The 12,097-nt window shown below is 41.1% G+C and overlaps 1 protein-coding gene across 8 annotated transcripts in view; it reads right to left on the bottom strand.

Annotated features, from left to right (window-relative positions):
* The window catches only part of LOC126324633 (unconventional myosin-XV), a 921,967-nt gene that overhangs the window by 204,187 nt on the left and 705,683 nt on the right, over positions 1 to 12,097 (bottom strand). For all 8 annotated transcript variants that reach the window (XM_049995079.1, XM_049995082.1, XM_049995077.1 and 5 more), the window contains 3 exons: positions 10,869 to 11,041; positions 9,363 to 9,491; positions 2,329 to 2,457 (listed from right to left, as the gene is read on the bottom strand). In XM_049995079.1, coding sequence (XP_049851036.1) covers positions 2,329 to 2,457; positions 9,363 to 9,491; positions 10,869 to 11,041 — 431 coding nt within the window. The remainder of the gene's footprint in view (positions 1 to 2,328; positions 2,458 to 9,362; positions 9,492 to 10,868; positions 11,042 to 12,097) is intronic.

Consider the following 12,097-nt stretch of genomic DNA (forward strand, 5'->3'; position numbering starts at 1 on the left):
TTGTGTTTGTGTTGGTGTGTTGGATTGAAGACATGGTGTGAGTGCTCTAGCCAATCACAGTGCCCGTGAATGGGGAGACTGGATGGAAGCAAGTTCAGGCGAGAGTTCTGGAGAGTCGCACAGGACACAGAGAGGGTACTGGATGTGACGGTGTGACAGACACTCGGTCACGGGTGAGACTTGGAAAGTGTGGAGTGATTTGCTTGGGGTCGCGGCAGATAGAATTACTTTGGAGTGCTGACTTGTGCACTTGTGAGATTTCCATGGCTTCTACAGTGAACACGCAGTGTGCGTTTAGCTGTGAATATCCCTCGAGCTGTGTTGTTGTTCATAACTAATTACGTGCTGTAGGAATCTATTGCTTGCCTGTTATTCAACTTATATTGTATTTAATTGCTGGACTATCGACACCATTAAGTGTTTTGCAGAAATAGACTGCAGTCTCAAAAGTACTTCTACTATTGTACTCATCATTTAAATCTGTGTAGACACCACTTGCAGATTTTATTTAATTGCAATCTTTCATTTATAATTTTATATGTTACTTTCATAATTCACAATTGCCGAATGGTAGAAACCTTTGACCATTCGATTCATGTCTGTATTTTTATTGTATACTGCAGACTAAGCAGTATTTGGTCTGTAATGTGGCAACTAAGTATACCAGCCCCTAGACAACGAAACCAGCCAAAACTTTTTAATACTGCAACGCTGAGTCTGTGGGTGCATAGTTGAGGGCCACACCCCGTCACCTCATTTCTCCATTATTATTTGAAAGCCTGCAACCTGCATTTCCTGCCAGAAGTGCAAAGTAACAAGGCAGTACAAGCTCTGCTTGGGAGTTTTCTCACCCCACAGGCATGCTTCTCACACGTCCCCCTGGGCTTGGTAGCACCACTCCTGGTTGCATGTAACTGCTGTTAAAGGGTGACAATGACCGGAACATACACCATGTAGCTGAAGGTATTCCCACTGGAAACAAAAACTACCAAGAATGTGTGTGTGTTCACACACAGTTGGAATTTACATTTTGGCTGAACCCACCAACTGACTGACTTCTGATCCAGAGTTGGCTGTAGGAGGCTGAAATATTTCATCCAATGATCTGGCTGTACGGGGTACAGAAATTATGGACTTCTGCAGATCATGCAGCTGCAAACAGCATTGTGGGTGCCTACACTGTTCCTTGAAGGCCGCTATATCGTGCCACACAACAGATTCATGTACCAGTAGTGTTGTTGGGATTGTGCAATGTAGTAAAAGAAGACCTACATGCCTACTCAGCAGAGCTATTGGATGGCAAGCCTTTGCATCTACCAAGGGAGTTTTCCAAACAACAACCTGACCTTCTGTGCTCTACTCAAGATTTTCCCATGGATCTCCAGTGGCAAATGGAGGCCTTGCAATCATACATGGCATGGAAAAAAAAGTTACTTTTGTTTTCAAAGACCCGGAAAGAATGAAGCACTTTTTCCTCTGATGTGGACCATTACTCAGATCACTGGAACTTCCCTTTAAGGCCAATACATAGTTACAGGACAAAATGATACGACTCTTACTCTCCGTATTAAAGGGGTAGGCACAGTAGTGTCCACTGACTGCTGCAAACCTGCCTAAGTGCAGAATATGTCACTGAAATACAGGCCACCACCTGATGCAGAACATCCGTCGCACTGCAGCCAACTGCACTGCACCATCATACAGAGCTTGGTTGACCACCTGCAAACTGACTGGCCACCATCCACTTCGCAATACCACACAAAACATCAATAAACAGCCACAGCAGAAAATGATTACAGATGAGAAGTGTGGTTCCATTGCAAGCTGGCAGATATATCATAGCTCAAGTTAATTTTTTTTTCTTTTCCTTGTTGGGATGTGATGAGTGACTTCAGCTTCCAAGTCACACCAAACTATCCACTGAATGTGGCAAATGACCAACACTGGAAAGACCACATCTCCAGCAGATAGTACATTGTTACCTGCAGCAACGCGAAGATCAGAATGTGTGCAGTTGTCGGATGCAAATTACAAAAAATAACCAGTAGGGCAATAAGAGTATATTACATGAAAATAGTTATTTATCTTGTTTTAGTGCAGACCAATAAAGAATCTTATCCTTATGTGAAGTGTATTGTTTACTAAGCACCAACGAATGTAAGCAGCAAATTTATTGCAGCAAAATGCACGAAGATGTATTCCAAAAGCCAGAACTAAGATGGAGGAAAATGGTTTGTCAAATTCTGTAGTTGCAAATTTTGAATATATTTTATAAACTTATTATCATATTGAATATGGTAATGACACACAAAAATAAAACATACATACCGATACGGGAAATATTCTTGCAAAATAAATAGGCCAGTCTTTAGCAATGTCAACGACATTCTTCTTAATGGTAACTTTTTGCTGAGCTGAGTGTATGTTGCTAAGGGTAACACCGTAGTTGTCCAGCAACTGTAAAAATAAGTTAATGACCCATAACAAAATTTTGTACAAAATACAATTTTTTTCAAAAATAACTTTTTAAGGTATTTGTCACAGGTTTAACTGATAGATCTTGCTTATCACTGCCAGAATCAGAGGTTTAATGTTTCATAACATACAAGTGAAGTCAGTGATATACTGTACAGGAGGCTTGTTCACATTATACATACTAAACTCTAGGGTACACACCACATTTAATTTTACAAAAATACTTGAGAATTGAATCATCATTAAAAGTATTGTAGGCTGACATATTTCAGTGCCTTTTCCTGCATACTACCCAAATAACAATATCATCATTCAAGAATTCCTTTGCTGCATAATAACACTTTTGGATTAGTATGATGTACAAATATTCTCTTCAGCAAACTACTCTAGATCTTATTTATAATTTTGTCTTTTAATTAGTTACAAATCTTCCATCCCATGCACTGTGGAGTTTTGGCAAAGAACTCCAGGCGGTGGGTAGGAAGCCTGGAGTTTTCTTTACTCCTAATACTGTACAGATGCTGGAAATTATTTACTAAAAATAGATCAGGATTGTTGTGAATAAAAAGTATTTGTTCATATGTATACAGCCATGGAATACTTAATAGTGTCAGATCTCTTAATAGTGGGGAGCAAGACACACACATATTCTTGATAATTACTTTTGCAAGGTAAATATTCTCTTCATGTTTCCTGTGCCTTCTCAAAATATAATGCCATATCTCACTATGAATTCAAAGTAAATATGGTTTTTTGTCTGTATGTTGGTCATCTTACCATAGACTGTCATAGAGAATGTCAGCGTGTTTAATTTATTTGCCAGGAGTGCAATTTCTGATATCCATGACAGGTATTCATCATGAGGCTTTCCCAATAATTTTACACAGTCTGCTTCCTTTAGCTCCTAATTTTTGTGGATTATGTGAACACACTTGTTTTTACTTGATCAGTTTTAAATAGCATCAGTTGGCTTTTCAAAACATTTAATGTTAACCCATTTAAATGGCACCAGGTATCCAGATTTTCTAGGACACCTGTGATATTTTCACATTTCAACAAGTTTCCTACTTGTCACCTTCTTGGGTTCATGTTCAGTATGTTCCTTTATAGCTGCTGGAGAGCACACTCCTCTGGTTGAGATGTCATGACTGGTGGTGGGAGGCCCCCAGACAGGGTGGAAGGGCTTCTAGCTACCAAATCTTGGTGCTGCCTGCCCGTTACCCCCACTGCCTTCCGTTGTATTTTTGCTAACACCTCATGCCATATAGAGCTCAGTTGGAAATCGTTCTCCTCGCTGAGAAGATTGTAATTTACTCTTATTTCTGCAGCTTCTTTGATAACTGAATCCTAGAGCCCATTGGCAAGCCACAGCACCTTTGCCTGTTCAAAAACACAACAGTGCTCTGCCACTGCAAACTTCTCAGATTGACCAAGGCGAATGCCCCACATATTTTGAACAGTGCTGGGAGATGCATTGCCACAACTGGTCAATGTACTACATGCCAGACTCATAACTGATACTGTAGATGCCAGATGCCTGTAGCCCTAGTGGGTCTTTGGGTAACCCAAGCATATTCTTGATTATGTCCACTGAGTGGAATGGTCAAAATCAATAACATGTTTGGCTCAGTAAAAGACCAACTTCTGCTATGGGCGCCTAGCATCTACAGTGTTAGTTGGGAGTATGATATGCAGCACACCAATTATACACAGCGATAAATCTTACAGTGCTATCAGAACACGTGAGGAGCATTTGCTTAGGATAAACTGACAAGTCTGCAGTGGCAGAGCATAAAATGAATGAAGTGCATATGTCTTTTATAAAACAGACAAAGGTATTGTGTAATGCCAACACATAATGGGGTTTGATCATCCAAAGGACAGTGGATATATGAGTAAACAATGATCTTTACACAATGGAAATGCCAGGTTGCAATATCAACTATAGTAAAATATAGATTGCTACGCAATGAAAAAAATGACCCATCAAGTTGCAAGCAGGCATAAAGAAAAGACTGTTACGCATTAACAATTTTTGGCCAAAGCCTTCTGCAGCAAAGAAAACAGGCATGTTCACAAAAGCAAGCACACTACATATACACACGACTACTACCACCGGCAGCTTCTACTAGAATGTGGTTGTCACTGAATAGAAATCTGGAGTGGGGTGGGAAATGGTGATGGACAGCACGGGAGGGGGCGGGTGAAGGAGGGGGGGGGGGGGGAGAAGACAAGAGCACTGTCTAGAATTGTGTGCAGAGATTAGAGACTGTCAGGTGCAGTATCAGCAGGTGGGATGTGGGGGAAAAAACGGAGGGAGGAGGAGGAGAGGAGCAGGGGAGGGGAAATGACAGATGGGTGCAATGGCACTGTACAGCATTCAAAGGGGGTGAGAATGTGAAAAGGGAGGAGGTAATAGGACAAGGGAGTGGGAACTATAGGGTGGATAGTGTGGGGATAGTAGGTTACTGTAGGTTGAGACCAGGATAATTTTGGAACGGAGAATGAGCTGTAGGAGTAACTCCCAGATCCAGTTCAGAAAAGCTGGTGGTGGAGGGGAGGATCCAGATGGCTTGGGTAGTGAAACAGCTACTGAAATCAAGCATGTTGTGTTTAGGTGAATGCTGAGCCACAGGGTGGTATACTTTGCTCTCGGTCACTGTTTGGCAGTGGCCATTCATCATCATAGCACCAAGACCCTGCCTAATGGACCTTTCAAACTGACACATCTCACAAAACTCCCTACTAACATTCCAACTGCAGAACCTAAACAATCCCTGAACACTTTCCACCAAAATCCTCAGCCCCACATTAGTTTCAGTCGTATCCAGAAGACTCACTTTTAGCCCTAAATGCAAATTTAACCATGTTGGGCGTGTCAAGGACCTACTCTGCTTCTCCAGAACCCTGCAATTGGAACACTTGTTTGCCACCAATCCCTACAGGCTCCACCACTGCAATGAGTCACAGTGACTTCCTGGCAGAAGGCCAGAATGATCCCATCCTAGATGTCCAACATAACCTCCAATCCCTGCTTAAGGTCTTAGGCCCTTTCCATGACCTTTCCACTGAATCTATTTCATTCCACACTTCTATGACAATCCGTGCACACACCTTCTACATGCTCTCCAAAATTCACAAATGCAACAATCCAAGATACTCTATTGTAGCTGGTTATTGAGCCTCCACTTAAAGGATTTCAGCCCTCATTGACCAACATCTCCAGCCCAGCATGTCACCTTCCTACACATTGACTACATCCTCTCTGATGGCTCCATCCACATCTCTGTCCATATTAAACCCACCAACCACCAAATGTACCTGCCTTTTATAGCTGCCATCCCTTCCACTAAAAAATCATCTCCAATACAGCCTTGCCATCTGGGGATGGCATATCTGTAGTGACAAGAGCCCCCTTTCCCAGTATGCCGAAGGTCTCACCAAGACCTTCACAGATAGGCACTATCCCCCAGAACTAGTCAGCAAATAGATTTCCTGTGCCATTTCCTCACACATCCCTGAATCCTGGTGAGTCTCAAGAACCAACTACAAAAGAGTGTCCCTTCAGCACCCAATACCACTCCAGACTGCAACAACTGAACCACATCCTTCTTCAGAGCTTTGAGGGACATACTACCCCAAGATCTTTCCCACCCCTCCTTTAGATTAGATTAGATTATTTTTTCATTCCGTAGATCCGTGTTGAGGAGATACTCGAGGATGTGGAACATGTCACGTTTTCTTTTCTTTTTTTAAAATTTTTTTAAAGCTGAAATAACAATACTAATAGGATGAATATATACAATACATCATTTGTTTCTATTAAAAAACTCGTAAATGGAGTAGAAGGAGTTGGCCACTAGTAAGTCTTTCAGGCTCCTTTTAAACTGATCTTTATTTGTAACTAAATTTTTTATGTTTGCTGGCAAATTATTGAAGATGATTGTTCCTGAGTAGTGGACCCCTTTTTGAACTAAAGTAAATGCTTTTAAGAGTAAAGTGATGTTCCATAGACCACTCAACCTCCACACCATCCAAGTCCATCCCTATGCCACTCCCGATCCCAAACCCTTGCTACAGGCATCATGTCCCTGTGGAAGACCCAGGTGCAAGACTTGCTCAATCCACCCACCTAGCACTTCCTATTCCAGGTCCTCTCACAGGTTATCTTACTCCATCAAAGTCTGGACCACCTGTGAAAGCAACCACATTGTATACCTGCTCTGCTGCAAACACTGCACAATATTTTATATTGGTATAACTTCCAACCTGCTTTACACCAGGATGAACATCCACTGCCAAACTGTGGCGAAGAACGAAGCAGATAACCTGTGGCTCAACATGCAGCAGAACATAACATAATTGATTTCAATGACTGCTTCACAACCCAGACCCTCTGGACCCTCCCCTCCAACACCACCTTTTCAGAACTTTGCAGATGGGAGTTATCCTTACAACATGTGCTCCGGTCCCAAAACTATCCTGACCTCAACCTACAGGAACCTACTCACCCCAAACCCTCCACCAAACAGTTTCTGCGCCTCGTCCTATTGCCTTCTTCTTTTTCACAGTCTCTTACCCCCTTAGTGTGGTGCCCTCTACCAATGTACTTTCCCATCCTTTTCCACTCTCTGCTGTCCCATCTTCTGCTCCCCGTTTTTCCCCCCCACACCCCACCTCCTGATACTGCACCTGCAGTCTCTAGTCCCTAGATGCCCCACAAGACAGTGCTCTCTCTCTCTCTCACCCACCCATACACTACTATACGTCCCCCTTCCCCACCCCACTTCAGATTGTTTATCATTTGACAGTCGCGTTACGGTCGGAGCTGCTGGTGGTGGCAATAACGTGTGTGTAAGGTGTGCTTGCTTGTGTGAATGTGTGGGTGCTTTCTTCGCTGAAGAAGGCTTTGGCTGAAAGCTATTAATGTGTAACAGTCTTTTCGTTGTGCCTGTCTGCAACTCAATGGGTCATCTTTATGGTGAGTAGCAATCTATCTACCTAATTTTGCTAAATGATCATGATGTTAACCGAGACAGTGGTTTCCAAATGAGCTCTAACTGGGATGTGGTGCTAGCAAAACTACACAAGTAATGCTCTGATGTGAAAGCAGCAAAGGCAACAAGCAGAACAGACACACAGCAGGGCTCTACACCTGGATCCCCCTCCACTCTGTCTGGGGCCCATCACCACTGGCCGTGACAACTCTTTCAGGGCATGTAACTGGCTGCCCCTTTGGCCACTCAACAATGGAGTCTTTGGTTTAGCAACTATAAAGGAACAATCGGGACATGGACTCAACAGTTTGCTTGAAAATGATTACTAGGAAAGTCGTTGAATCTTTACAGCAATATGACACCATGATAGTTGCTAACCTGATAAGATTTCATCAAGAAAGCATGCACTTAAAATATGTCTGTATTCCTATTTTCAGTCAGTTCGGATGAATAATCTGCAAATAGTACTGAATGTCACAAAGTCCTCAGTTTGAGGATGCCCTCTCTCTCTCTCATCACAACCAATCCTCAATTTGAGAGTGACATTCAGAGAGGCATCAGGAGAGAAAAGTCATCATATCAGCTATCATTTTCTTCTTGAATTTGAGTAGGTGATAAGAGAAGCTTCCAGCTTAACAGCTATCAAGAAACAGTGGGTACAGGGCAAGTGTTACACCACACACATTAACCACAGAGTTCCATAGGCTTTCAAGTAAAAAATTCTTTTAAATTACACTGTCAGTCACTCCTAATATAAGCCCTAATTCATATCTTTCATGGGCACTATTGCATACACACTCCAACTCAAACTGCCAGTCATTGCATCCCTTCTATCTGACTTGTTAATATCCCCCCCTCCCCCTCCTATGCTATATTATTTTACTAACCATACATCTCATCACTTCCCTCACAGCAATTTCTCCTGTCTGCTATATACTTTTGTACTTTCCATACACATCACTTTTTGCTTCATACTTCCCCTCATACACCTAGACACTCTTCTCAACATTCCGTTTTCTATTATTTTATATTTGTGTTCCCATTCACTGCCACTAAGACAGAAATGTTGAAATAAAAACACACAAAAAATGTTTGCGTTTTAACAACCAGCATAATAGTACACTATAAATTCGCTTAGTTTGTACTGGAGGAGACCTTAGAAACATACCAAGTTCTATACTCTCATTTTTGTTTCCGATCAAATGTTTTAATGTATCTTACTAGACGTACGTGATGTATAGCTAAAATCAGGGAAACAAGTTATAGATGTCTTTTGTATGCTGTATCATACCTACAGTGATTCTACAAGACTTATCATTCATCTATGCTGAAGTTTACAGAATTTAAGGTGTTTGACATTAGAGTCTTTAGCATCTTTATTTTGTATGCTGTATCATACCTACAGTGATTCTACAAGACTTATCATTCATCTATGCTGAAGTTGACAGAATTTAAGGTGTTTGACATTAGAGTCTTTAGCATCTTTATTAAAATATATGGGGGTGAATATGTTTGAAAGGTATGAAGCTTACAATTTTCCACTGCAATTAGTAAAATGCACGCGTTCTCTCTGTCTCTGTCTCTCTCTCTCTCTCTCTCTCTCTCTCTCTCTCACACACACACACACACACACACACTCTCTCTCTCTCTCTCTCTCTCTCTCTCTCTTTCTCTCTCTCTTTCTCCACTCACTCACACACGCGCATGCACGCACGCACGCACGCACGCACGCACGCACACACACACACACACACACACACACACACACACACACACACACACACATACTTACATCAATGCTAAAATTCTACACTAGATATTAATTTGTCTGTTATATGTGTTGCTCCCTGCTTTTAGTGATACATACTCAGTGTACACGAAAAATCTCACCTTTCTCATTTTGGTACGCTGGTCCCTTGAAATACGAAGACAACCAGTACTAAGGCAGTCTTGGACAACTTGGCAAAAGACTAGATGCAAGGCCAATGGGCTGGTGAGGACTTCACTAGGTGTGAACACCTGCAAGATAGGCCACAACAGATTTTACTTACTGGATAAGTATTCCAAATGGTAGTTTATACATACATTGGTACTTTGTTAATGCAAATTAATTTTTGACCTTTGATTTCTAAATATACATTTATTTTACTCAGCAAGTTCAGGAGCTTCAAGCCCTCACTTATATCTAATCAAATGTTCTAAGAGAATACATGATCTTTTTACATAATAATAACTAAATTTTATTCTTTAAATCCTCTTAAGGCATATTGTAATTACATGGGCATGCTGAAAAGTAATGCCTCTGACTTTTTTCATGGGAAAACTCTTAAAGCTCTCGAAATAAAACAAGGTTTATTAACGTTTTACATCTTTACTTTTCATGTCTACATAATTATTTCTTAAGTCGTCTATTAAGTTCCTCTCTACCTAACATAGTCACCCGCTTGATGAACACACTTCTCCCAAAGAGAGACCAGTTTGTTGATACCGTCAGTGAAGAATGTTCAACATTGTTGCCAAAGTCACAAACTGCTGAAGTCACAACATCCCCTCTGCTTGCACCGCTTCATTACTATCAAAGTGAGGTCCCTGAAGGTGTGCTTTAAGTTCTGGTAACAGATTAAAATCAGATGCTACCAAGTATGGAGAGTGATCAATGACAGTGAACCCAAGGCATCGAATTGTTAAAGACATTGCAGTGTTCATGTGTGGTATGGCATTGACATGCAGAAGCAGAGGGTCCTTCATGTGTGGATGAACTCCTCTGTGGTTAGAGACTCAATTACAGCACACTGTTTGCAACACACCAATTTAGTTACATTACACACTGCAATTAGAAGCCCTCTAGCAGCGGAGGGTTGTAACTTACATCAGCGAACTGGGATGGTTGACTGAGTAACATGCACGACACTTAATACCTCAACCAATATTGACCACAGAATAAAAATTTTGGAGGCTTTACGTTTTAGCATGCCCTCATATTTACAGACAGCACTTGAGAGAATGCATCCTTTTTTTCTTTATTGCTATCTGATTAGTTCTAGACTACCAAGCTATTCATTATTACAGGTGTTTTGTCCATCTATTCCAAATTGTGACATTTTTACCATTATCAAAATGTGAATCTGTTCATTGTATTATCATCCATTACATACAAAACTGCAAGATGGTGAAACACATAAGTGATAATTCAATATGAAGGGAAGTTTTAAGCAGCATACTCATTTCAGAGTAAGACTTCACAGCAGTTTCTGTACTTTTTAACTCATTCTTCCAATTTTTCTAGCACACAAAATTAAATGTGAGTTTCGTATGTGTTGCTAATTTTATTTCAGTACTTCTATAACCTTAAGACTCCAGATGGACCACACATAACTTTCTTAAAAAGGAACTAACCTCTTTCCTGACTATAAGCCTCCAGGCTACTCTATTGTATGTGAAGTAAGCAGCAGTGCTGGGAGGAAACAGCACTGTTTTAATAGCCTCAAGCTGATGGCTAGGATCCTGTCGCTCTACAGCTGGTGGTGGTGCTGAATCCACAGGCTGCAGGAATTCAGATGACTCCTCAACTACAAAAACATTGAAGGAAAACTTTAGTTAACACAGAAAGATACTTTCATACAAAAATTCTAAATAAATATAATAAAATATATATAATAAAATAAAATAGAAAGAAACTTACACATGGGAAAAATATATTAAAAACAAAGATTCCAAGACTTACCAAGTGGGAAAGTGCCGGTAGACAGGCACAATATTTTATTGTGCCTGTCTACCGGCACTTTCTCGCATGGTAAGTCTTGGAATCTTTGTTTTAAAAAAATTCTAAATACATTAACAGCAGAGTGCACTGCCAAAAGACAGCAAAATACAAATCCAATGAAGAAAATATAAATAGTGCACACACACACCACCACAGCAGAATTAAACTTACACACCTCGAAAACCTGCATCCTGCAGCAAACCCTGTTTTAATCATGAGGAGAAAAATGACTCAACTGCAAGTGATAAAGAAAAATTTAGGGATACATATTCAAGAGACTCTGAAGTGAGAAATGCACCCTAACAATCTACATAAAAAACTGAATACACAAGCTGCTCGTTGGTGGTGACAATGTATCATGGCAGTATACAGTCACTATTGATGTACAGAATTATTGTTTGGGAAAATTCCACAGTGAGTGTGTGTGTGTGTGTGTGTGTGTGTGTGTGTGTGTGTGTGTGTGTGTCTATAAAAGTTGGGTAGATATATATTCAAGTCAATGGCTCCTTCTTCAAGCAGAAGGGTTGAAGAGGGTTGACGGGTGAGGAAAAGGGTCTGGAGAGGTGTAGAGAAAGGGGTAGATTTTGGGAAAGTCACCCAAAAACACAGGTCAAGGGAGGCTTACCGTACAGGCTGAGAAGGAAAGACTGATTGTTGGGGACTGCATTGGATGAGATTTGAAAACCTGAGAGCTAAAAGGTGGAAGACAGAATCTCATCTGATGCAGACCCCAACAATCAGTCTTTCCTACACATCCCTTATGGTAAGTCTCCCCTGACCCGAGGTTCTGGGTGGCTTTCCAGAAACCTACCCCTATTTCTAGATTTTTTCCTTACTTCTATTGCGAGGCCTTGCTTCATAC

The sequence above is a fragment of the Schistocerca gregaria genome, chromosome 2, assembly GCF_023897955.1.
Source record: "Schistocerca gregaria isolate iqSchGreg1 chromosome 2, iqSchGreg1.2, whole genome shotgun sequence".
Taxonomy (NCBI): Eukaryota; Metazoa; Arthropoda; class Insecta; order Orthoptera; family Acrididae; genus Schistocerca; species Schistocerca gregaria.